The sequence below is a fragment of the Gadus macrocephalus genome, chromosome 9 (assembly GCF_031168955.1).
Source record: "Gadus macrocephalus chromosome 9, ASM3116895v1".
NCBI lineage: Eukaryota > Metazoa > Chordata > Actinopteri > Gadiformes > Gadidae > Gadus > Gadus macrocephalus.
The window spans coordinates 4,684,744-4,712,169 of record NC_082390.1 but is presented as its reverse complement, the minus strand read 5'-3'; the positions used below and the strand labels follow the sequence as shown (position 1 = coordinate 4,712,169).

Here is a 27,426-nt window from a genome sequence, read left to right as displayed (position 1 = left end):
TATACAGCCTTTTGTATACCGTGTTACGTCATACTTCCGAGTGGGGTGAATGTGGAGTAGGGGGGCTATAACCTGATGTATTGAGGGTTCAATGCTCGGTCGTACATTAACAGAGGATCAATATGAATTGACTTGTCCAGATAATTACTGCATAATGAATGTTGAGTGGGTTGAGAGACTTTCCCTTCACTCAAACCCAACCCTTCAGTATGGTTCCTGCTTTGTTGTGAATGTGCTCTCTTCCATGACGGCTTCGCTTTGTATTGTGTGTTTTAAGCGCAGTCTCTTCAATATTGTGTAGTTATGCTCTTGTGAGGCTTGTCATTGGATTCAGCCCAGTTCAGTGGGCCAATATTTGTATTTTATCACTGAACACATACGAGTTTAGCAGTCAATTCGACAGTCAGAAAAGCCTCCAATAACACGAGTGGGGTCCTAACATTTTGGTTTCGCTGAAGTGGGGAACACAGAACAAACTGGAGGGAATTCCCATAGAAATAATTGCTCGGATAAGATAGTCCTTTACCTCTACAACTAATATGTATCTAGATGTATTTTCTGTATTTATTTGTTGTCGTTTAATTTACACTTAGTGTAATTGATATCTCTTTATGCATTATGCGGCTTATCTCTACCCTCCCTGTAACACCTGAATACCCGTTGGGGATCAATAGTACGTTTGTACCTTAAAACATGATCCTGGGCTTGCTTTAGTGACTAGCGTGTGCTATTCTCCGTGTGCGTGGGTGTTTGCAAATGAAACTGTTCCGCCATCCACAGCGAGGGGCTTTCTGTGCTCCTCCACAACCACGCTGCTCGTCTACACCCACCTCCTCCGCCCACCTCCTCCGCCCACTCACCATGTCTTTGAAGGCGTTCTCCAAGGCCCCCACCACCAGGCTCTCGTGCGACACCTTCTTCTCCGTGAAGAAGCGCGTCTGGGGCGGGGGCGTGCCGGACGTCCCCGCGGGGGCGCCGGCGGCCCCCCGCAGGGACGCGGCCCTGGTCAGGGAGCGCTGGGCGGTGGCCGTGAGGTGCTGCTGCTGCTGCTGGTGGTGGGGGTGGTGGTGGTGGTTGAGAGGCTCCTCCCCCATGCAGGTGGGCGGCGGCTGGCCCGGCAGACGCAGGATGTCCAGCACTTCCTGGAGATGCTGGGCGACGTGGCCGTGGAGCTGGCGCGACGCCGCCACCGCCGCGCCCGAGCCCGCGTGCCCGTCGAAAAGACCCCAGTAGTGGAGGGTCAGGCCCTCGCACACCTCCTGGGGGGGGGGCACGCGCACACACACACACGCACGCACACACGCACACACACACACACACACACACACACACACACACACACACACACACACACACACACACACACACACACAGACACAGACACAGACACACGCACACACAGATGAAAAACTACTACTTTGACTGCACTGTTGACACACACACACACACAGTAAGAAAGGGACAGACACGAGCACGCATGCACATGCACATACATATACTCTATATATAAACAGTGTACATTACAGTAACACAACTTGATACAAAAAAAATTGTTTAGCTGGGAAATTATAATTTGCCATCTCAGGTCGCAACACACTTTAGTCTTCCTCACCGCGTTTTAAGAGATGTCACAGATCTAGCATAAACCGCTCGAAGCTTCAAAGTAAAAGCCCTATCTCATATCTTGAGTCAACAGGTGATTTATTTATTAGCATGTCCCATATGCCCCACTTGGACGAGCCTGTGTTTGGTCTGGTGTTGTATAGGGATGTGCACTTTGTTTTGATTGATGTCTAATGGGATTGTGTTGTATGGTTGACAGGAGTAATTGAAAGCAGGTGGAGGTAATTGTATGCTAATTTGGCCACACCCAAAAGATTGTTTGATTTGTAAGCACAAGCCCAAGATGGCTGCCCTGTGGATAGAGAGAGGGGAAGCACAAGAAACCTTATCTTTGGGAACTATATTAAGTTTAAAGGCCTTATTTATGGTGTGAAATGGAAAAAGAAGGAACGGTTGACGAATTCTGAATCTTAATTCTGTTCTTTTTGGATTCCTTTTTTGGATTTATGCTTGGACTATTCTGTTTGGAGTATTTTGCATCCACGTGGATTAATATACTTTTAAAACCTTCATCATGGACGTTTGGTGAGGTAGGAGCTTTGGGCTTTTAAATTGATTGCATTATTTAATTGAATCATATTGACTGCCTGTATATATATTTTTGGTATTAATTTCCAACCACAGAATAACTATAATGGTTGTCTGCAAATCTATCTAAAATACATTTTTATAAACGAACAAACCAAAATAAAATTGGGTTTATACTTTCTCCAAACCTAAATAAATGTCTTCATTGGCCACGCTACTACTTTGAAGGCCCGCCACAGCACGAGATACACTCTCTGTGCTACTTTCGTCAGGTCAGTATCGCTGCAGCAGTGAGTCATGATTGGTGCTTTTTGAGTGTTGGTTGTAAGCTCTCGGCCGACTCGAGTGCTAGTGTAGGTGTTTAAATCCTTCTGCAAGGGATGGTTTTAGCACAAAAAATTTCACACATATAGAATTAGTTGGGACGGCTTTTAGTCATTTAGACTGTGCTGATACTGGAGGTGTGTGTGTGTGTGTGTGTGTGTGTGTGTGTGTGTGTGTGTGTGTGTGTGTGTGTGTGTGTGTGTGTGTGTGTGTGTGTGTGTGTGTGTGTGTGTGTGTGTGTGTGTGTGACCTGCTGACAGATTTGGGTTGGTTGACCTCAGTAAGTCACTTAGCAGGTCAACGTCTAAATGAATTTTCCCCAGAAGAGAAACACTATCTCGGAAGACGTTTCAATACAAAGAGCAAGATAGTGTAGCATAAAGGGAAACTAATCTAATCCTCCTCTTTGATAACATTAATCAAAAATTCACTCGGTTGCTTTGGTTAAAAAGCATTTGCTGCAGTCACAGTAACCAGTTGAAGCCTTTCATGATCAAAAACCTTCAAAACCTTATCTTATGGTTTCTGTTCAACACTTGTAAAGCCTCTCATTGGAAGACTCAATATAAATCAAATGTATTCTTCTTCTTATAAGCGCGTTATTGAGCTCTAGCTGCTACATGGGCCAGCCCTGGTCTCTGCTACAGACCCCCTCCCTGGGCAGAGTGTGTGTCTGGAGGTCCGGGTGGTCTGGCCTCACCAGGCTCTCCTGGAGGCCCAGACCCTCGCCGTTCGGCAGGGAGGACCTCCGGCGGGACGTGGGGGTCCGGTTGGCCCCGGCGCCGCTGGCGGGAGGCTTGGGTTTGACGGTCAGCACCTCGCAGCACGCCTGGTCCTCGTTCAGGGAACTCTTCCCAGCGTTGATCACCCTGGAGGGAGGGAGGGAGGGAGGGGAGGGAGGGAGGGAGAGCGGGAGAGCGGCAGTTTTACATTTTCGTGATATCAAAGATACTGATGGTAAATAGAAACGCTATTATGAACTTAAAGCAATGAGAAATAATCATCCACCATCTCATCTAATTAATTGAATTTTTTTTTAATGAAAAATAAAAGTAAATCCACAAGCCTATAGTGAGCATCAATGACAAAGTATTAACGTTTGTAAAGGTGTAATGGAACCAAGTATTGCAAAACTGATTTTCTGTGGACATGCTCGTTATTATGGTCCGGGTACATATGAGGCATTGACTGTGAAAGACAGGAAACGCGTGAGGGCTAGCATCCAGGTCCTCAGCCATGAATCATACCACTCCAGGCTGGTGGCTCAACGTGACCGCGAACAACAACAACAACAGACAGACAGAACAACAGCAGTATTCTGAAAATGCTGCTCTACCAAATCTGTAGGGCTGTGCTGCTAGCACGGACTCACTACTCACAAGCGTCTTAGAGTACCATATTAAGCGCTATATAAATTGTATTGATTATTATTATTATTATTACTATGCAACACAATTTCTTCCCCACTATTGTCGTGAAACAGTTTTTTATTTCCTTAACAACACGACAAACGTGAGGTTTATTCCCTCTAACTTCCCGTCTACCACAAAAGCATTCAGCTGCTCTGCGCGTCATTCACAAAAGCCAAAGTCACGAAGGTGAGTGGCTCTGTAATGCCCTTTGATAGGGTTTGATAAGGTTGACTATTTTAAAAGGCGTCCACATCCATGATGATAGGAGACGGGTCTGCTCCGTTCTTAGCCCTGGATGCGGTGTGTCGCCGTCACATTACCTGATTAGAATCACATCGCACGCGGCCCGCACGCCCTGACCTTAAACACAGTGGGGCGTTGTTGTGTCTGTGCACTTTTATGGTTTTAGGGTGTTTTTTTCATCGCCATGGGGAGGAGGAGGAAGACTGAGCGTTTAGTCAGAATATAATTGTCATTCATGAGAAGGTGAGGCATCCTACTCAAGGATGCCTAAAGGATCAGCTTGGGATTCTTTCTTCAACGTGGATCCTATTTCCCCTCATTTTGTGTCTAGTTGACTAATGATGACGACAAGCCATTTCAGCCACGAAACGGGTTGCATTATTGGACTAGAGATGGCATAGCTTGGTGTTATGAGAGACTTGGGTGAAGGAGGGTTGAGGTTGTAGAGACGGTGGCGAAAGTTCCTGCCACAACTCTAACTCTTGAGCAAGACTTCTGTTTGGCTGAGACTGGGTTAATAAAAAAAACAGACCTGATCAAGCAATGTAACCCTATCGGGCGATGGCACCCCATAGGGCTACATTTCAACTGGTTTCACAGCTGCAGTGACTGAATGAGGCGCTCTCGTTTGATACTGGACCTATTTTTTTTAATAACTGTGCTCATTAGTCACTTAGACCTCAAACGATTGGAGAATATAGTTTTAGGTTAATCCGATCAATTCACAGATGTGAATTAGTCTCGAACTTCTCAGTTAATTTTTTCATTTCCAAGCGTCATTATCAATGGCCGCAGAACAAAACGCCTCTGGATCCAATGGGACAGATCAACCTCCAATCAGAGCAAATAAACGTGTCACACAGCAGCGGCAGCCATCTTGGTTGTTTATGGAAATACCTTGACTGTGCTCCCACAGGGCCCCAAGCTCACGTTCTAAACCCGCCCCGTTTCAGATAAACAGTTGTGACTGGCCAGGTCTGCTGGAAATCTGTCTCAACAGGAAGGGGGCCAGACACACACGCCAGAGCAAATAAAACATGAGCTTGCAGATTTGTCTGGTTCTCAGGCTCGAGAAAACACGGTCCAGGTTGATAAGTCCCGTACTTATCCTTTCTAAAGTTTCTTTCAGCTGGGAATCCAAGCATCGTCGCACTGCACACAACGACAATCGCAGACAACGGGCCTTTCAGGCATTCAGTTGTCAGACCACGGCTTAAAACACAAGAACTCAAAAGGCACACGCTGTCAATTTGCATGGCGCCGTGTATCCCCGACAACGTCCCCTAAAGGGCCCCCACCAACACCATCGTCCAATTCAGTGCATTGTGAACCGACAGCATGTGACCCCGACACGTGACACGAGTGTGCCGCTATAACGAGCCACCAGCCCCTCTCTCATGTGCTCCACACACAGCTCCCTCCAGCCCCCCAGAGCAGTGATATCATCTCACTCCCTCCCTACCAAACAAAACACCCCGGCCGAGAGGGAACGATGTCGGAAAAATGAAATGTAAACGAATGGGAGACTCGAGTTGGTTTGTGTTTTGATCTAGAATCTAGATCAAATGTGTGTGGTTTTTAGAAAAGGTCTTCTGTTTTGTGATTGACACCTGCCACAGAAGGAATGCTAGTCCAGGGGTGAGGGGGTTTGTCCCCCACTCCAGATGTTCTGGGTTCGAACCCCGCTGTCTGCATTTGACCTACATGTGTACCCCCCCATGTAGACTACATTAAGGATAAGTTGCTTTGGATAAAAGCATCCAACGGCCTAGAGTTGAATTATTCAAAAGGATTTGCCTGTTGCATTTCTTTTAGTAATCTACAACCTTTAGAAAGAAGGCGACAGCCCAGATCTTTAGAATAATATTCCTTAGACTGGAGATTTCAATGATTATAATGGTGACTTGGTGATTTATTTATTTATTATTTTGCTCTTTAAAATGTTTGTTTGAGATACTTTCTGAAAAAGTATAACATGCCGTCCTTTTTCATAGTTTAGTTTGCATTGCTCTTTGCTGTGGGAGTGTCAGGTGATCTTAACCTTTATTGTTCTTCTTAACTCTGTTGCTTGCTTCGTGCTTTTATGAAACACTATTTGCTAATGATTACGAATGTAACATTTCAGTATGCCCACGTGGTTCTAACTTGAGAATCTCGCATAGAAAAACCTTTTTGTTTTTAATGTGATTCTTGGTGGCGGAAAATATCAGTAGGCCAAAGGTTGAAAGTTCAAATGATGTGTCCTGTAGTCTGACCCGGTCGGCTCAAGGCTGGAGGCAGAACAGACCTGACCCACATGGCCCCAGTTCTGCACTTAACTAACCCTGACGTGCGTAATAAAAGAGTGTGTGTGTGTGTGTGTGTGTGTGTGTGTGTGTGTGTGTGTGTGTGTGTGTGTGTGTGTGTGTGTGTGTGTGTGTGTGTGTGTGTGTGTGTGTGTGTGTGTGTGTGTGTGTGTGTGTGTGTGTGTGTGTGTGTGTGTTTTTTTTTTAGCGATCAACCGATCATAAAATTAATATAATCTTGTTTGATTATATATATTATATATATTTTATCAAATGTTTTGTAGAAAGTGCAGCTGGATACATATCTGTACATTATTTTCGGTTTGAAGATTTTCTTTGACCATTTTGTGTATTTTTTTAAGTCGAACTTTCAAAGTTCAAAGTGGGAGAGACATGCTGAATAAATACATCATGTTTTCAATCTCAAAAATAATCGTTTGAATAATAGTGATTTCAATATTGACCAAAATAATCGTGATTATGATTTTTCCCAAAATCGAGCAGCCCTAGTGTGCGTGCGTGTGCACATTTCACATTTTCATTTCATTTTATATTTGACTAATGTGTGTGTTTTTAGAACACACCCATTAATAACTAGTTATAATGCATGCTATCTTTTCAGAATTGAAACCTTCTTTGGGTGAAAAATAAGGCGGTTAGCTTTATTATTTTTTTTATTTTCTGAGTACTCCAAAGTAACCCTAGGGGTACGCGTACCCCCATTGAGAACCACTGTACTAGAACAAACTTGGCTTAGCAGCACATCGCGTGAGGGCATCTATACAAAATCCATCTATGACTTTAGATTTCATAAACATCCATCCCCTACATTTTCTTGCCCCGTCATGCTGTCGGCTTTAAATCAGTTAAATGTTATCCCTATGTGCCATGGCTGAGCTCTCTCAATAATGGATGTTTACTCCCTCAGTGCAGCGCAGCAAGGTACAATGATAACATTTAAAGGAATGGACCGGTTGCCCTGACATCTGTCAATTAGCGTTAATGACCTAGCATGGTGCCGGCCAGGGAGCAGGGGAGTGAGGGAGCGACTACAGTAAGTGTGCGTGTGTTTGTGGAGTCTATTCTGGGCACAGGAAGCAATTATGTACCTTGTTGAACATCCTGGAGTGGATGTGTGCATGTACACGGCTCATGATAATTCCAATATGCTCTCCCGACCACGGTAGTCATATTTCACCCACACAACACTGCTGCTGCCCGGGTGAAATACTGAGTCAGTATAGGTGGCCTTTCAGCGATCTGTGTCACCCTATTTGCTGCTGTTGAGTGGGCGGCAATGGTTTCCAAACATAGCATAGAGCAAGCAGAGCATTGCATAGCCATCGCCTCAGCCCTGAATTCAATGCATTCAAAATAAACCTGGATCTCTTCTCTGTGCAAACACCCACACTGGTCGTCAGCCGTCAACAACAGATGCTCGTCTTTAAAAAACCAACACCAGAGGTTTAATGTCTATGGGAAGTGTCTTCACTAAATTGGCGTTCTCCACATCAAAACAGCACACATGGCGCTTCGGTTATGGAAGGTTTCTCTGACTATAATGCACAGTGGATTGTGCCACTGTTCTCATTTGTGTTATACATACTATAATGAACTGGGCAGCTAGAAATTATAACCTCGTCTATTTTACCTAATGCCTTCCTTTCTTGGGCATAGTGAGAAACGCATGTCGTCGTTTATTTGCAAAATTATTTGGTTTGACCTTTGCATACGAAATTAGGAGCAGGGTGTGCCTCTTGTGTGCCAATCAACCAAGATAAAACCAAAGTTGCATCAGTTTGATAAACAATAAATGTACAGAGAGTGGGGCATACCTTCAAAATCGTAGAGACGGAAATCAAACAAAATGGAATTAACTCAATCATTCATAATAATAAATCTAACCTAATGTGTCCAATTTTATTGAGTGTCCCAACACTTAACACTTTGAAGACCTTGGTTCCTTCACGGAATTAAAGAAAAACCGTCCGTACACACAGAAACTGTTAAAGTGCTAATACTGTGTGTCGCTGGTACAAAGGCTGACTGGTGGTAGGTGGTGTTTGTAGGCTAGGCAAACTTTGCCCGGAGGAAAGCCTAGTCTGGCGTGACAGAGATTGACACTTGTTCTAATGGAGGTAAATGGCAGGGCATCGTCTGGGTGCCCTAGACATGACAGGGTTTTCAGCCCACGCTTTCTAAAAAAGTGTTCTTGTTCCGGAAGGCCGGTACTGTTTTCCAACATTATGGTTCTGCTTCAGCCAAAACATGGCTGGGAGAAATAAAAAAAAAAGGAGAGCTGCTCTTTGAAAAACATTTTGGTCCACATCAATATCAGGCTAGGGTTTGCATCCTCTTTCTCTCGTCACGTAAACTTTGTACGGCTGTAGGGGTTCGGACTTGACGGTTATAGGTTATAGCTCATCAGCCCATTGTTTGAGGAGTAAGATCAAGAATCTGAGCTCTTTAAACATCTGTTGACATACTTTGTCTGTGCCTGTGCCTAAGAGGGCAGGGAGATATGGTCAAAATCTCTTTCAGGTAATTTGTGATCTATAACAATCCAGATTTGGAAATTCAATAAATAAACAGTCAATGTAAAAAATAACACATGTAAGCCTATATTTGATTAATGAATTTAATACTGGATATGTTCCCGTTATATGAGTGAAAATGTGCGAAAATGCAATGGTTTCAAGTGAACCTGATAGAAAGGAAAATATATTTAGACTACGCCCAGCCTATAAGATGAAAATGTTAGATAGCAAACGTCAAGATAAAAGAAGGCTGTAGCAGCAAGATATGGGTTAAACTTGAATTATGAACCGCACACTTGATGCCGATGCATTCCTCACCCCCTGTTACTAGTGCAAACAAGTGTGTGTGTGTGTGTGTGTGTGTGTGTGTGTGTGTGTGTGTGTGTGTGTGTGTGTGTGTGTGTGTGTGTGTGTGTGTGTGTGTGTGTGTGTGTGTGTGTTGGCTTCACAATCAGAGGATATACTTCACTTGACCCAAATTCTTTCCTTCCACATTTTCTAAGCAATCCACAAATCGCCGATGGAATGACAGCGAGCAACAGATTATCTTTTGTAAGACTGAAGCACCACTACTCCGTATCGACAATAAGGCCATTTATTCCCAAAACAACGGCTGGGTCTATATACTTATGCCTATGGCTGGCACATGACTGTTTCTGCAGGCTATGCCTGCAATGCCATTTGTAATGTAGCCTTATGCCTGGCCTAATCAAGGTTGGATAATAACGTCCTTATCATACAGGAATAAGGACGAGATAGTATTGTTTTTCCCCACTAGGCAAATATTTAACGAGCAAACATTATTTTTGCACAGCATGCAGAACACTGGGAACTGGTTCTGTTTTTCAAAAAGGGCCTTAACTGTGTTTAGACTAAATCAATGTCTTTACAATGCACCGGTACGTTTCATTCACCGATAGAAAGTCCACTCTGACAGTCATTCTACCGTGATCACCCAAAAATAATAATCTATAAATCCTACAAGTGAGGTGCGCTAGGTTCCTGCGGGTACAGAAACCAGAAATCCCAGGTTCACCTCGCATCAAGGATGCTGTGAGACGCAGCCTACTCGGATGGCGAAAGGAAGGATGCACACACTTACTCTGCATAGCCGGTAGACCAGGGCAGCCTCTTACTCTCCTTCAGTATGAGGATGGGTCTTGCACTGTGGTCCGCTGAACACTCAATCTCGTCCGGGGACAACCCCAAGAACTCGGGTCTCATGTACGGGAATTTCAACGGCAGATCCGAACCGCTCAAATGGTCCCCATTTGCACCAGTAGCGATCATGCCCCCCATAAAATGTGTCACCGCTGATTTCACCCGTGTCAGCATGGTCATGCCGTGGTCCGAAATGTCTGATTGCCCCCTTGAGCGATACTGCACTGTTTCTCGATGAATGCGTTTCGCACTGTGAACGATTCAGTTTTGACAACAGTGGCGTAATTGATTCAGCTCTCGGTGAACACGGAAATGCATCTCCTCCGCGCAGGATCATGTGACTGCCCAGTTGCAGTCGGAGGACAGCTCTTTACTGGCGTATCAGTGAGCAGATTACTGTTGACTGTTGCGCCGGAGGTCAAAGGTTGGTAATCCGACATGACGATTGAGTAAGGAAGGTGCAGCCAAAGGTGTGTGTGTGTGTGTGTGTGTGTGTGTGTGTGTGTGTGTGTGTGTGTGTGTGTGTGTGTGTGTGTGTGTGTGTGTGTGTGTGTGTGTGTGTGTGTGTGTGTGTGTGTGTGTGTGTGTGTGTGTGTGTGTGTGTGTGTGTGTGTGTGTGTGTGTGTGTGTGTGTGTGTGTGTGTGATGATCAAACATCATATCCTACACATATGAAATACGAGCAATTTATTTTTGCAAGCTAACCTAATAACCCACCGTGGGTTTTCTCAGAGGGGGCTCTTAGGTGATGGAGCCCCTATATTTGTTCATGCCAGAATACATCTTAGTCCAGCACATCAGTATCAGTTACCCAAATGTCAGCTGTCACTAAGGGTTTATAGCAGTGGCTAGGATGTTCAACCACCGTCCATAAGATTCTGGGTTCGATCCCTAGCATTCTACAAGCCTACCTGTAAGCATCCTTGGGCAAAATGCCTAAAGCTGCATTCTATGTCCATACCAACCTCCTGCTCTATATTATAGTCGGTTTGGGCAAATTCTTCTAAATAACAAGCTTCAGCCTCCCTTGTAGAGCCTAAATGGAGGTGATCAGCCCGGTCTATAAAAAGCAGCTGTGTTGGTTTCATTAGAAGCTGTGTCTTCCGGGGGAATCAATCCCAGATGCGCAAGAGATGCCAAATTGGCAAGACTTCGTAATGCCTCATCCATTATTCATGGGGTTGCCAGGAAAGCACATCATTAACCTAAATACGGTGCAATTGCGATCATACTGGTGATGATGGTGTCTAAAAGGGGGAAGGTCTTGTGGCACCTGGGGTCAGTGGGAAATGGAGGGAGGTTCAAGACGCGAGCACACAACACATTTATGTAACGTACAAACAGTCTTTTTGACTGCTGAATACATAATAGAAGCAGTATGTATTTAATGTCCTTATTTAAATTGCTGAAATGATGGCGCCACTTGGACTGTACTATAAGGTCCTAATTTGACAAATATATATGCGTGTTGACCATTACATGACCCCTTTTAATTCCATCTGTTCTACCTGGTTAGGGATGGACGGGCGTAGAGGTGACATTTAAAGTAGGATGATATTTCAGAATCTGCATAATAGGGGAAGCTGTTATTCTGTTTTCTAAGTATACTTGTATTAGGTCATCCATTTCCATCCATCTCTTCATCCAGCCATCTGTGGTACCTGTTCATTCCTCCTCCCAGCCGAGGAGATCAGGGCGGCAGGGTTGATTGGACGCCAGTCAACACACGCACTCACACATGCGCACGCACACACAAACAGCGTTTAGTGGCCAATCCTTTCCGATTTAATTTGAAGTGGGGAAGGCAATATTTAGGCCCAGAGGGGCGATTTGTGGAAACAAAACTGCTCATTGGTGAGGAATGCAACGTTAATGAAAACTTGGATCGGAGATTATGAATGTGTCACACACAGACATGAGATGGACTCTAACGACCTCAAAAACCTCCATTTTAAACATCCAACATGCAATTTAGGGATATCATTCACAGATCTTAAAGTATCATGGAGGAACATGTTTAAGTAGTTTAAGTTGAATGAATTTTGCAGTGTTGTTCGCCATACATTTTATCAGTGGTTGTGTTTGTTTACATAATCATGCATTAGCTATTTTTTACCCTAATAAGCCCTAATAAGACTATATATCTATGGTGTATCTAAGGAACGATATAAATAAAGCATCAACATTGTCTGAATGTGATTTGGTGGATCAGATTAGGACCGGGACAGAAAGCCGCTGCAGGCACCACAATAAATCCTGCGGAAACATTTTACAATACTATTGGTTGATTTGGGTACGCTTATTAAAAATGCTATTGTTAATTAGCGTACGAGGTGAAAAATGTGGCTAATATGTGTTAAACATGATTCCTGATAGGGGAAGGGGACTGGTGTCTCTCCCTCTGAGACGCCCGAGAGAAGATTATGACGGTAATGACAGGGTCACGCTGGGGTGAAGCCACTTCCCTGTGTGTGTGTGTGTGTGTGTGTGTGTGTGTGTGTGTGTGTGTGTGTGTGTGTGTGTGTGTGTGTGTGTGTGTGTGTGTGTGTGTGTGTGTGTGTGTGTGTGTGTGTGTGTGTGTGTGTGTGTGTGTGTGTGTGTGTGTGTGTTCTCGTCACTGGGCCAGCTGGGGGCACACACACACACACACACACACACACACACACACACACACACACACACACACACACACACCTAAGACGGGATAATCCGCAGGTGGTTGGTGTGACTAAGCATGCTCTCATGGGCTTGCTGCTGCTGGCTCTTTGCTTGCTGAATGCTTTGTCTCTGCGACTAAAGGAGGTTCATTCAGGTGGTTTTCATCAAGACGTAACTCGCACGGATACAAACCCTCTGTTTATGTTCAGTTAAAAACTAAAGAACCTTTTGCTTTTGGAAAAAACAGTGGTAGTAGATTCAGTATTAATTATATGTGTATACATGCATCTCCCAATATTGATATCGATATGATGTGATAGATGCAAAGGTTTTCCACTCGCTCAAGAACATTAATAGTTGAAGATTAATCATTTGACCACCAGATGTCACTGTGTGTGTGTGTGTGTGTGTGTGTGTGTGTGTGTGTGTGTGTGTGTGTGTGTGTGTGTGTGTGTGTGTGTGTGTGTGTGTGTGTGGACTTATTGCCTGGCTAGGTGTTGCAGTGGGAGTGCGTCGGAATGGCCCGACATTTGTAGGCGCCAACATGCAGCGTTCAGTGATATTACTTATGTAGCATCGACCCCAACACCTCCTCATTCTAACCTGTTATACCTTTGAAACTCACACCATTCTTTGTGCAACAAATAAAAAAATTGTGAAACAAATGTTAAAGAATGACATTTCAATTCATAGTAATGAATTGATGAATTTCAATTCAAAGTCATAGTTATTCATGTTTATTTTTTAATGATAGTGCTGTTGGCCTGTGCTTCCATGCTGTTTTAATGTTGCTTGTATTATCAACATGTCCAACTGCCATCACATATTAAGCCAACCCAGTATTTCATTCCCATTTAGATATATATATTTTTTTTTTAATCAACATTTTTAAGTGATCCCCGTTTAATATAATTCTAGAAGATGCCATCGGCGAGAGCCCAAAAACATCTTCTGATTTAAGGACGCATGTTTTCTGTCATAAGTATTTGATATGACATCTGTTCTCCCTCCACCAGTCAACAGGGGTTTTGGTCATTGTATAAACTGTTGATATCCTATTTGGGAGGGAAAGGGGTTTTATTGATCTCCATTGTTAGGAGTTGCAGTGTATTGATCGCATCAGTCTCTCAGTACCCTTCAGACAGTGACTGAAGCGAACCAGAGAGAAGTTAGGACTCCGTTTTCCATCAGGACTTCACATTTGATTCACTCCACAGATATGACGGGTGTTATTTGTTTAGTGTAACTAGGAACACAGTGTGTTGGACTTGCACCACCGTAGTGACAGATAGGCAGCAGCCAATTACAACACAGAGACAGGATAACAAAAGGGAATGGATAAACTAATGGCCCTTACAAAGTAAATAACAGTGTTTAATATCAGTTGAATCAGCCTTAGACACTGAGGAGCTCAGTTGTTTGGTTTTTGCATATAAAGTACATCTAGACCGTCTTTACTAGGGACCTGGAGTCAGGATGCTTGGTAGAGGTTAGGGGGGTTAGTCTCCGTGCTGCCAAAAGGAACCGGGTTAGATTCCCGTGTCCACAGCTATATTTTTTGGCCTCCTTCAGCACAATGCCTAACCTTTGCCCGCTGCTTAATCAAAATTCTTAATTCAGTGTCGCTCCCAAATGACAAAAATACTAATAAAGTTAGTTATAACATAAAAATAATTATATGGTTATAGTCGATAAAAAAGCATGAACTTCCTCTGAGCCGAGACCAATGTAGGAAATGTGTAATAATGCTACGAGCAGAACTTAAAAAAACGTTTACTAGGGCCCTGTAATGAAGGAGCAGCTGTAGGATGGATGAGGCATCACCCATAGTGCTTATCACGATGGCAGTAGCCACCCCTTGGGGGCGCTACTGCACCCGGTACTCAGCTTGGTCTTCAGCCTTCTACGCAACACTCTCTCCCCTCATGCCAGCTCCTCCGTGCCGTTCGATGATCCAAATCAGCCCTCACCTTAGGCTGCCTATTCTCTGGAATCCAACATTCCAACACGAATGGGTTCTTTGGCTATTGCCGTCATAATTGTAAATATTGTCAAATACATGAGGTGTGTGTGCGCGTGTCTCGTGACACAGCGCAGCCCACAGCTTTGCGGTGAGCGCGCTGTGTATTGATGGAGGAAGACGCACCCAATCCCAGATGACTGATCTCTCGCCGACAGGCTGCTTCCTAATTAGCGCGCCGACGCCGCCTCGCTGTCCGGCTTGCTTACGAACACGAAGCTGCTTCGTCGTTAAACATCGGGCCTCGGAGCCCGTTCACTTGGCTCGTGGTTACCTGGCAACCACGTGTAGGCCTATCGGGCGCTCGTAAAGGAAGAGGTATGTGTCGAATTATGGGGTGTCGTTTAGGTAGTTTAGTGTGGAGTGGTGATTTGTGTCATCAGAATAAAATAAAATAAATGAAATGCACTAAGGCGATCGAAGCTGCCAGGAGACGCAGGTAAGATATTCTTGCCTCCATTTTTGGTGTGGCGTGTGGTTGTGATCAAGACATGTAAAAACCACTAATCTACAGGATTATCAAATACTAAATAATTGATCATAAATATGGAATATATATATATTAAATACAAAATATTAAAACGAAGAGGGAGGAACTGAGCAGTATTCCGCAGTTACCTTGCAAAATCAGACAATCTATTTCATAGATTTTTACAATGACCGTCATGTCCCGCAGAGGCCTCATTAAACAGCCCTGCCCAGCGTATCATCTGGGCTTTGATCAACAACCTGTCTTTGAACCCGGGCTACCTATTGGTCTATCGTAGTGATGGTGGTTGTGATGCCTTTAAAGATGGAGCAGTAGTGAGATGATTAAAGCGCAGTAGATGACAACTATAAGACGGAAAAGACTAATGACAGAAGAAGAATCAATCAAATTAATTCTCATTAATATCAGCGTCACATGAATAGACATACAGACCTGTTCTGTTATTTAAAGGATAATACATGAGCACGGTGCAATGCTTGGGGGAAGCCGTGCTGTGCTCAGAATACGAATAATACAAAACTGCCTCCTTGTATGTGGAAAAAAAGTAGGCCTATCACAATTGCATGAAACGACTTCAGTATGTATCATAATCACAATAAATATATCAGTAAAAGAAATAAAAAGAATCGCCAAATAGCAAACTCTTCATCAGTATTGTGTTGATTATTTCAGCTGCAGTGGCCTGCTGCCATTCTGAGTGTTACTTTAGTCACGTTATAGGTCATGTTTTGCTCATTCCTCTTTCCGCTCCACATGCCTTAAGTAAGCTGAGTCTGTATTTGTTTGTCGGGGAAGCCGGATTGAGGGTTAATAGTGGTCTCGTTGTTCTCAGGAGCATCCAGGGAGAACAATGCAACAGGAAGGAGGTCTTGTAATGTGCCGTGTGTGCGTGCGTGAGTGAGTGTGTGAATATTTTTCGACATTTCTAAATTGGCTTATTTCATACTGAATATTATGGCTTTTTTTTTTTTTTTTTGTGTATTGATTACATAACTGAACATAACGAGTCTGCAGACAGTTGGGATTTTCCCAGATCATTTCTATAATTTCTATTTGCTTTTGGGAAGGGCCAATTTTCCACCCTAATTAAAAAGCGGTTAATGGAGAAGGGACTCATTTCCTGTAAGGAAACATCAGTTTCCTTACTGTTTACAAGACCGGGCACCGAAACATTGGCATGAAACCTTCTTGGAATGGCATCGTATGTCGTGGCATCGGATCAGACGGAATTCCTGATGAAGATTCGCACGATTAGGAAATCCCTGTGATGCTGCCTTTATCCCCCCTATTCTTCCTAGTAGAAATGATTCATGTTGTTTACTCATCACACCCCACTCCTATCACTGAGACGGCGCCCAGCGAGGACATCAGGGTTTTTGTTCTGCGTCATCGCGTGTCTTCGGCATTGGGTTTTAACGTGAAGCCACCGTTTTCTTCTTCTCCTCCTTCCTGCATGCAGATGAGATCAACTGCTGCTCCTGCAATGGGTTCCTGTCTCAGAAGAAGCCCCTTCTCACCACCTCCACAGGTTTCAATAACTCAAACACATGAAGGATGGCGGACGATAGATCTCCCGCTGTCATGCTCTCTCGCTTTCGCTCTCTCGCTCTTGTTCTCTTGCTGTTGCTCTCGCTCTCTCTCTGCGTGTGTCTACCTTTCATGTTCCTGCATTCACTTGAAGTACTCTGAGAATGAGAATACAACAATCAGGTTGTAAGCGAATGGGATTTTTTTCTCCGGCATCAGTGATATCCCCTGAAATAGCTTGTATGAATAACCCGCGCCCCACCAAAAAAGGCAGATCAGAAGGCTCACAACCTCTTTTGATCGGCGGCTTTTCATTTCATTTCCGAGGGTGGCCCCCCCCATTAACGTTCATCACATACGGGGTGAATATGAGTGTATCTGAAGGTTAATTGGGGTCCCTTGCCATTTTATTTGTGCTCTCTGGGAGTTGAACCCTGAGGCTTAGTCTGGCCTTCGCTCGGTCTCCGGGACCTTATAGCCCCGGCCATGGGACCCGCAGGACCTAGCTTTGGTCAGCGTCAACAAACCCTTACGTTAGACTCTTGAGCCATCTGCCAACGCAATGACTATGATTGGAGGAAAAGGTGAAGTAAGGCTGTGTGGCTATATGGCTTGTACGTCAGAATGCATCATGGGATTTTTTTGTTGCAGAAACTGCAATTTTGAGAGTACTCAGGACAGTTGTAGTCATGTATAATGAATAAAATAATATACACTCTATTGTAGGCTAATCTAAAGATACTTTTCCACGTCTCTCATGAGAAAACCTGTGGCAGTTTCAAACACAACAATGGCACCCCATAATGTTTAGTTAGTTTCATGATTAGTTGGCAAACTATGGCCAAAGCACTTTTAGTGTCATTAACATTCTTATGCTCCTATTCTCCCACGGTTCTTGCGGTTATCACGATGTGTAAGCCCTATACTGGTGATGTGCTATACGGTCTCCAGGGGCAACATCTTTAGAACAGCGTAGGTAGGTGTGTGTGCTTATGAACGCTCGGTGAGAAAGTTGGTTATCTGTGCACGCAGAGATATCCGGAGACGGTCCAACAGTGCAGGGTTTTCCTGTTTATAAATACCTATGCTATACAGCTGGAATTCACCGTGGTAACCCAAACACAAATGTTTAGGCATTTCTCGGCACAGCCGACCTGGGGCACCAGGTCATGGATACACGCAGACACAGAGGACGGGGGTAAGCATGGGAAGCCATTTTCCCTCACTGAAGGAAAGCCACCATTCCCTGGAAGAACCCCTCGGACATAATAACGTGTGAAATGTGCTTCCTGGTGGGAACGGTCAGCGATCAGGGATTCCGCAAGGATTTTGTCTTCAGCTCACAAGTTCCCAACTGGGAATATATACAGTAGGATGGTTTTGAAGGCTTGATGATCCACTGAAAGGGTCTGGGCTTGATCCCTAACATCCGCAGGATGCCTCCCCCCAGGATTCAGTTGGAGTCACTATGGATGCAACTGTGCACTAATTGACTAAGAGTCGAAGAGTAGATGAAATACTTTGGCCTTACATGGCCAAAGTAGAAGGCCATGTTATCTACGAGTTTAACCAGGCTTTTAAGTAATCAACCATTAAATAAATGTGCTAGCCCTGTATAATCTGCAAACAAAGTTGGCTAACTAAAGCAATTCACTGATGCTTTAAAGAGATTACGAGACATAAAGTATGAATAAGAGATGCTAAATGAATACATTTTTAGGAAATTACATTTCGGTCTGTTGATCTCAACATCAGCATCACAGGCAGACATCATGTTCAGTACAGCAATGGTTTATATTGAAACATATTTCCATGTGATATTTACATTCTTCTCGGTATGCGCACAACAGATGCATATGCTCCAAAGTACAACAGAATTACATATATTACTCCTATTTACAAATACATTCAACATAGAAAATCACAACATTCTTCCCAAGATATTGTTATGCTTACAGGCTCATGCGCCAGACACACCATATGAACACAATTATGATATGTACATCAGGGATACAATTGTTTTATATACAGTACTATACAATGCAAGACAGTCTTTTTGCCATGATTTATATTTCATGATTGATTATCTCTGTGGCTTTGGGTGACATTACACCATAGTAGGAAAACAAAAAGCTTAGTTGGTCAGACAAAATGTCTTAAGGGACTTCAACCACAAACCCAAACCATGACTCTTGTAGGAAACGGGGTGGGGGGGAGTAGTAGTAGTATTAGTATTTATGAAGAATGTGTCGGCTTTTCCTTGACATTGTGTGGGAAGCGTCAAGTCGGATGCTTGGGACACACACACACACACACACACACACACACACACACACACACACACACACACACACACACACACACACACTTTCCTTGGATATTTCTATATTCAGGCACCACCTCTTTCTATATGTGAATACAAGGACAGCGAGGATGTGTTGATGTGAGTGGGACCCCCACTCGGCCCACTGAGGCCATCCTGAGGCCGCAGGCTTCCAAACAAAACAACTACATTTAGTCCCGACTCCCGGGCAGCTGCCGTGGAAACCTGGTAAACACTGCAATTGTTTATGGAGTTTGTCTCCTTTCCCCCCCCCCCCCTCCCTTTCACACACTTCTGGAGAGAGCCCCCCCCCCCCGTTGTCCTCCTTGGCTCGGCCTCTCCTCGGCAATCAGCCGAAGCACCGCCATTCTTCCCCAGATGCTTGCTGTTGTTGGCAATAACAAGCAGGGATCCATTAAAACACAATCATCTCATCACCTTCAGCCATGGCGGGCTGTCATCACTCCGTCCTCCGCCACCACACCCCCCCACCACCCCATCATAAGTCTCCCCAGTCGTACAGAGTGGTCTCCGGTTGTTGGGGCGGTGGCGTTATTCCGCTTGTATGCCGGGGAGCGAGGACTTGGGCGAGTTGTCGAGCTCCCTCCAGGTGCCGCCGCTGCTGCAGGGGGGGCTGCGGGTGCTCACCTTGGTGGGGAGGGTGGTGCGGCGCACGCTGCTGTCCGAGTCCTCCTTGGACTTGAGGCGGCGGTCGCGCGGCCACAGGCAGGAGAAGCAGTGGGCGAAGTCCTGCAGCAGGTGGCCGCTGAAGATCATGTAGATCCAGGGGTTGCAGCAGCTGTTGAGGCTGGCGAGCAGCACCGACAGCGTCACCGCGGGGTTCTCCGAGTCTGGAGGGGGGCGAGAGAGAGATGGGAGGGAGAGGAGGGGGGCGAGAGAGAGATGGGAGGGAGAGGAAGAGGGCGAGGGCGAGGGGGATTGGAGATTTGGAGCGAGATTGGAGAGAGATCGATGTTTAGAGAGAGAGGTTGGCGGGAGGTAAATGAGAGAGAGAGGGAGAGAGAGAGAGAGGGAGGGAGGGAGGGAGGGAGGGAGGGAGGGAGGGAGGGAGGGAGAGAGAGAGAGCAAACAACTGCAGGGACTAGGAAAGACTTGAGTCACAATTCCTTGCTTGTTGCATCATTCTCTTATTTGATTATCCGATGGGTTTTCAGATGGCAATCCAAAAAAAGAATGTCATGTTATTTAATTAACTCTTACCTCATGCACAAATTAATGTTAAGATATACTTAAAATAATAACTTAATGATTTGAAACCAATAATTTTTTTCCATTTATATATGGCTTGGGTTTCTTTCAGATTTTCAAACATGTGTCACTGATTAGTATATAACAAAGTGCAATTCATGGGTGATAAAAATTGATTAAAAAGACTAGATGGAATAGAGGTATTTACCGCCCAAATTGAAGTTTTCATCCCACACAGACCACATCTGCACGATAAAAAACGGCGCCCAGCACACGATATAGGCCAGAACAATCACAAAAGTCATCTTCACGGTTCTCAGCTTGGCTCTAGATATGGTCGTCACGCTGCTGACAGAACTCTTCCCAATAAGTCCATGCCGGGCCCCGGACTCGGACGTGCACTTCTTCGTCTTATACTTGATGTTTTGCCATATGCTGTGGCAGATGAAGCCGTAGCAGATCATGAGGATGAACACGGGGATCAGAAATATCCCCACCGTGATCCAGGTGATGTACGTCTTCACACCCCACGGCTCCACAAAGTGGCCCCAGCAGTCCATCACATCCGAGCCGTTCTTTATCTCACTCAGCGAGAAAATGAAGAACTGCGGTGCGCTGAGCAACAGGCTGCCTACCCAGGTGGACACGATCATGATGAAGGACCGCCGCGTGGGCTGCTGCAGGGTCTTAAGCGGGTGGCAGATAGCGATGTAGCGGTCCACGGTCATCATCACCATCATGTAGGTGGAGGCGAACATCCCCATCACCTGCAGGTGCTTCACGATCCGGCAGAGGAAGTCTGGCCCGTAGAAACGGTAGGTGACCTTCCAGCACAACTGCGGCAGCACCTGGAAGAAAGCCACCACCAGGTCGGCCAAGCTCAGGTGCTTGATGAAGAGGTGCATTCGCGACGTCTTCTTCTTGGTGTTGTACATGGCCAGCAGCACGCTGACGTTCCCCACCACGGCCACCAGGAACGTGATGCTCAGCACGGCGATCTCCAGCTTGGCCACCTCCTCGTTGCGCGCAAACGGATCCGAACCGTTCACCGAGCTGACCGTGAAGTTGTCCGGTGTCCCCATGGTTGGCTCACACGCATGAACGAATGCGCAAGATTGGTTTTCTCCGGTGTCTACGACGGGGAGCAGCGCGAGGCTAGCAGGGCGCATGGCACCGCGTCGCTGCGCGCCTGACCCGGAGAGCCAGGCGGGACGATGCAAAGTGGACACCTAGGATGGAGCTCCGCACTGGTGCTTTTGTGCTCCTTTCGGGTGCTGTGATGCCCGTCGTTCTCCGCTGGCTTTTGACAGTTGCAAGTGCCTTTTAAACTCGAATCAAATTTCAGACGGCGTGTGCGTAATGCGCGTAATCCTCCCCTCTCCTCCTACCTCACCAAACCTCGATCCGAGTTACCGCCCACTTTCAACGCCGTATTTTGTATGGAAAAGTAACGCAAACAATTTGAGCTTAATTTATTTTGCAATATCGCTAAGTAACTGTATGAAGGCTATGCATAATTTAGAAGCCTAACCTTTTGGAGGCTTACTGGTCGATCAATGGATCTTGAATGAAAAAAATAAATCTGACCCAATGCCCAGGCTGTAAAAATGAAACATTTCTATTTCTAAGAATTTATTTATTACTAGGGCAGAACTGCACTTTTCACTTTAAATAACACTGACTGGAAGGTCGACGCAAGTTGATAAGTTCATAAATAAAAAAATTCTTGATAAATGCATATTTTTTAAATGCTTTAAAAATTCCGAAATTCAGACTGCCAATGTGTTTGGAAGAGAGAAAGACGACAGATATTCTATGTTTGAACCTTTGCCCTTGTCTTTCATATAACACACCCACCCCTCTTTGTCTCTCTCTCTCCCCACCTTGTCTCTAACCTCTCCATTTCATTTCCCATCTCTCTCTCTCCCCTCTCTCTCTCTCTCTCTCCTCTGTCTCTCTCTCTCTCTCCTCTGTTTCTCTCTCCTTTGTATCCCTCTCTCCTCTTGTCACTCGCTCTGTCTCTAACATCATATCAAATCATAGCTTCCATCCTCACTTCTTCCCTGCCCTGTGTGCACCCGCGCTTTGAGTAACAGCTCTGCATGTGTCAGGACTGAGAGCCGCTGCGGCTGTGTTCAAAGAGGTGAAGGAAGGTGTCCCTTTCACCGATCACACCGCGTGTGTGTGGGGGGGGGGGGGGAAAGTGATACGAGGGCCTCTACCTTACCGGGGCCCTTTGATGGCGATGCAGAGACCACCGCTGCCCACTTTGTTCCTTCTGATTGGCTCTCGCGTGGCGCAGCGAAAACCTCCAGTTCTGCGTTCTCAATCAGAACCCACGTATGTCCTGCTTGGCTCGCTCTTCTTAAGTGTCCCCTCGCTCGTCCATGGAAAATATGTGGTTAATAGGATTATCACCATTAACCCCGATGGTGTTTCCCCCGCTTAAGTTCCACGTCCTGCAGGAGGCGGCTCCTCCGTTCCTTGTTCTGATGGCTGGCTGTGGGTGGGTTAAATTATTGTGTGTGTGTGTGTGTGTGTGTGTGTGTGTGTGTGTGTGTGTGTGTGTGTGTGTGTGTGTGTGTGTGTGTGTGTGTGTGTGTGTGTGTGTGTGTGTGTGTGTGTGTGTGTGTGTGTGTGTGTGTGTGTGTGTGTGTACAGGGTTTGTGTTCCATCCTAGAGAGTTTCTAAATGAGTCTGCGTGTTGAAAATCTGTGTTATTCTTCGCTCATGTGTGTTCTTATATACATATAGATTGCAGGTTGTACTCGGATACATGCAAAGCCTGTCTTTGTATTTCTATCCACGTCTGTTTTCGATGCATAACTTTCTAATGTCTTCGGAGTTCATTATTATTTGGTTTCATGTAAAAATCTGGTCCATAGATTCCTGTTTTTGTCTGGGTTCTTATCTTTCAAGTGGGCGGAATGCAAGCAAGTAGGCACAGAGAGAGTCGGAGGTCTTAAGCGATGCCCACATTTATTGGAACAGGCCTGAGTCCGGTCCTTAGCAAAACAACCTGTTGAGTCTGCTCTGTGTACACCACCCCCACCAACACCACCACCACCGCTGTCTGTGTATATATTTATAGACCCTGTGTCAAGGCTCCGGTGCCCGGGCCCCTGTTATTGGGCCCCTGGAACCCAGAGAATGTGTGCTGCTTCCCCCCTGGCCACCGCAGTCTTCCTTAATTCATCAACCTGACACCCCCATTCCCCCCCACCAGCGAGGGGGGGAATGGGCCTCTTGGCCCCCCTGGCCTCTTCTGGGTCCCACAGATGTTCTGGAGCACTGGTCCTCCGGGAGACTTTAGTTTAGAGCAGGACATCAGGGTTTAGAGCCGGAGTTAGTTTTTAACCAAGAGTGAGAGAATAACCTTAAACCAAGAATTGGTTCAGAGCAAGACCTTGGTTTTGACCTAGACTTTAGTTTCGACCTAAACTTTAGTTAAGACCTTTACTTTTGTTAAGACCTAAACTTTAGTCAAGACCTTTACTTTAGTTCAGACCTCAATTTAATTTAGATCTAGACTTTAGTTTAGATCTAGACTTTAGTCTAATCCAAGACTTAGTTAGGTCTACTCCAGTAGCACCCTCTTTAATGGTGTTTCTGCATTAGTTTGTATATATAACTCCTCATCAAAGACTCTGTTGACTTTGATTAATGTTAAAGGAAAGGGTACCGCACACCTCTCTAATACTTGCCCTTTGCTTTTAAATTTGCATGCAGCAAAGTTGAAAGGCAGTGTGTTGAAGTCCAGCAGCGTTTCAATTTGAATGATCTGATGAGCGTGTATTCCCTTGGCCATACAGCTTCTTACACCTCCATGTTAAGTCCTTGGTCCTTGTCTGTTGCTTTGATTGTGACCTTCATCAGCTCACACTCTGGGGCCGCGGAGGGAGAACGTCAGACCGTACACTGCCCTACTTGGAGCACCTAATGTGTGAGGGATATGTGCATAAAGGACCCATAGAGCCTTTTAATTGAAAAACAAGGGCCCCCTTGGAAACCCATCACCCGATACGCTAACACACGCGATTGCCTCCCACAAATAAAGTGAGTTTGCTTTCACAAAAGGCTTTTTTCTTTTTTAACCACACGCCGTGTTTGCATTGAGATGGAGATCAGCTATGCAAAGGTCTTGCAAAGGCCGCATCAAATTAGAAGATTGTAATCATCTGTTTACCCTACGGATCATCTCATGAGCAGACATTGACACAAACTGTTCGGGAACAGCGTACAGCCAGGTCATAATCCCGACGGCGCTGGTTTTATGGAGGTTCAGTGACCTTGTGGGCAATACACGGCTGCCTCGGTAAACAAAAGGTAATGGTTTGTACCTTCAGACGCTAAATGAGAATCCCTTCACTTGCTTCCGACTGCAGTGCAAGTTATGCAACCGAGGGGCAATGGGCACAGCCACAGTAAGCCAGGTGTGACTTCCAGTACTCGGCTAAACCTCTGTGTTATAGTTAACAGACCGTGGAGCTGCGCCGTGTCATTTAATGTATGAGGGGATACTTATGGCGTCGTCCGTAGTGCTGTATACATTAACAGTTACATTTAGGGCATTTAACAGACGGTTTCATCCAAAGCGACAGGATAGGAAATAGGAAAGCGCAGAGAAGAGAAGTATTGCCCGATCGTTGACTGTAACTTTTTTCTTATATTATATACATTAGAGGTGATTGGTTATTCTCTAGAGACGCTGCATCAACCATACGCATTATTATTTCCAGTTTCAATGTAATTATCGAGAACAGGTTGTGATTGATTACGTTACCTACTAGTTAGGTTTGTTATTACTTTGCTGTCAACCAACTCCCAAGAACAGTTATTATGTTGGTACCATATTGCTTTAAAACAAATTAGAAAGAGTGACAATTTGTTCTTTATTTGATTTAAGTATATAAGTATATACTTATATACTCTATAGGAAAAAGCTCCTTATTATTATTTTTCTTAATGAAGAAAATACATTCACGGTCCAAACCCCACAGAGATTCATGGAGTGAAACTGATGCCTAAATATACAGAAGCGGGGGAAATGTGTAGTCATAAATTAACCGTGACCATTAAGACGTTCTAGGATATTGCCATGGCCGGCCACATGCTGGATCGGGCCCCTGGCTGGCAGGCAAAGACACACACACACACACACACACACACACACACACACACACACACACACACACACACACACACACACACACACACACACACACACACACACACACACACACACACACACACACACACACACACACACACACACACACAGAGAGAGAGAGATGCAAGCGCGCACACTTTATGCACAGAAGGATGACAGGAGCAGAGACGAGAGGCGGACTCCAGATAGAACCAGTAACGAGCATCACAGTGCATGACCTTTAATAAAGACCCTCAATCTTCGGGCAACATTTTAGATGGACAGGCCGCGTGCAACTCCAATGTTACCCATCACAGCCTGTGTAACGTAGCACAAAGCTCAGGGCAGGGGACACAAAAGCTGTATTTTTTTAAAACATAGCAAACTCCAACTCTCTAAGGGTACGAACAAAAGACATTGATGAATGAACAAACATACTTACAACGTAGTTTACATCCCGCAGGCAGCTACCTGTGATCTTTATTGATTGCACATGGGGAATTGTGAGGAATGAAAAGAAATTCAATTTTTTTTTAATCGTTCCAACCACAAAGCACTAAAGCACCATCAAATAGTACCGTCACTTTTTCCAGTGAAAGACCGCAGTTTACAACCAAACACAACACATGTTCCCACAGCACCGCCTCGTCTACTGCTTGTGTTGATGTCCTTGGAAACCCTGTTAACTCCCCAAAGCTTCACTCCCTCACAGGTGTGTTGTGGGAGCTGTTGCACTACTCATCGGAGGTTCAATTAAAAGAAGCACTTTTGCCCTCTCGCTCTCCCTTCGTCTTCCCATAGCTGTGAGACACGGTGGGTGTCATCGTGAGTGGGTGTCAAAACAGAGTGAGTGTTGTCGGGAGAGGAGGAGCTGGCTGTGGGGGCGACGGGTCCTTTAAAGGATAAAGGAATGAGTGCCTCTGGCTAACAGGGAAGTGATAAGCCGTGCACTATAGCCTGGTCACCGAGGCTTAGGGACATAGGGCAGGGGGAAAGAAATTACTGAAATACAATGTATGAAATGACTACCCTGTCAAAGTCCTCCATCACATTCCTGATGCTGAGTGGAGTTGGATCATTTTATGCACATCTCTTTTTCGTCTTCTGTGAAAATATTTTGTGCCTTCGAAGAGGAACCGGAAGGGCTTTTTTTTGTTCATCATCCCCCTATGTTGATAATTTTTAAAAACTTTATTTCCATTTACTTTAATGATGCATCTGAGCTCCTGCCATATTTGTTTTCCTGCTTTGGGGACGGAAGTTTCTGTCCAATTTGCTGTTGGAAAGATTTCTGTCAAATCCTTTCCAATGGTTAATTTTATAAATGCATTTAGTACAAGATAATCACGACAAATCAATTGTGCAATTAATTAAGCGTTACTAAATCAATGAAGAAAAAAGAAGACGAAAAAGACTTGCATAAAGATTATTAGAAGAATGATCCCAAGTCCTCTCTGCCTCAGTCATGTGATGGAATGTTCACACATTAACTTCTTTCCCCCTGCCCTACTCACAGGTCTTATGGTCTAACGCTTACTTCAAAATAAAAGTTCAACGTGCATAATGCTATCTCGTGGACACATGTCGTTCAACCTCACTTAGCGGTGGTGAACTGAGCGACCGAGCTTCTAAATAAAGACCTCGTCATGTGAGGTGACGTTCCTAGCTAAGGCGCCACGCTTCTCTGTGACCCGTGTAACATTAAGGCTAAGCTACCGACTGACAGACAGACGGACGTATGTGAGCTAGGCTTGCGTGTCATTAGGGCGCAAACAGCACATGGCGGAGGATCATTCTGCCGTCGGACGCGGCCTGTCGTGACGTCTGCGTCCGTCTCATGGTCCAGACGCGGGCACGCTCATAACGGCCAATATCTCATCCTGATCCGTGACCGCGCCGTCCTGATCCGGCCTGGCGCTAAAGGTTAGCACGTGGTT

At 45.2% G+C, this 27,426-nt stretch overlaps 2 protein-coding genes across 2 annotated transcripts in view; both read right to left on the bottom strand.

Annotated features, from left to right (window-relative positions):
* Positions 1 to 10,475, bottom strand: part of ppm1h (protein phosphatase, Mg2+/Mn2+ dependent, 1H) — a 27,304-nt gene extending 16,829 nt beyond the window's left edge. The window contains exons 1-3 of the mRNA XM_060061560.1: positions 10,055 to 10,475; positions 3,176 to 3,344; positions 861 to 1,259 (exon numbers count right to left, since the gene is read on the bottom strand). Coding sequence (XP_059917543.1) covers positions 861 to 1,259; positions 3,176 to 3,344; positions 10,055 to 10,293 — 807 coding nt within the window. The 5' untranslated portion in view covers positions 10,294 to 10,475. The remainder of the gene's footprint in view (positions 1 to 860; positions 1,260 to 3,175; positions 3,345 to 10,054) is intronic.
* Positions 10,476 to 18,583: 8,108 nt separating this feature from the next.
* Positions 18,584 to 21,731, bottom strand: avpr1aa (arginine vasopressin receptor 1Aa). Its single transcript, XM_060060360.1, has 2 exons — positions 20,549 to 21,731; positions 18,584 to 19,982 (listed from the first exon to the last, which is right to left on the bottom strand). The coding sequence occupies exons 1-2, from the start codon at positions 21,507 to 21,509 to the stop codon at positions 19,684 to 19,686; spliced, it is 1,260 nt and encodes a 419-aa protein (XP_059916343.1). The 5' UTR covers positions 21,510 to 21,731; the 3' UTR covers positions 18,584 to 19,683.
* Between the last annotated feature and the right edge of the window lie 5,695 nt (positions 21,732 to 27,426).

What these genes read in the sequence shown, in the direction of transcription:
- avpr1aa (XM_060060360.1), bottom strand. Translation starts at nt 21,509, where the DNA reads ATGCGCCCTGCTAGCCTCGCGCTGCTCCCCGTCGTAGACACCGGAGAA. An exon ending in TGAAAACTTCAATTTGGGCG is followed by an intron (nt 19,983 to 20,548) that starts GTAAATACCTCT and finishes GCCCCCCTCCAG; the next exon opens with ACTCGGAGAACCCCGCGGTG.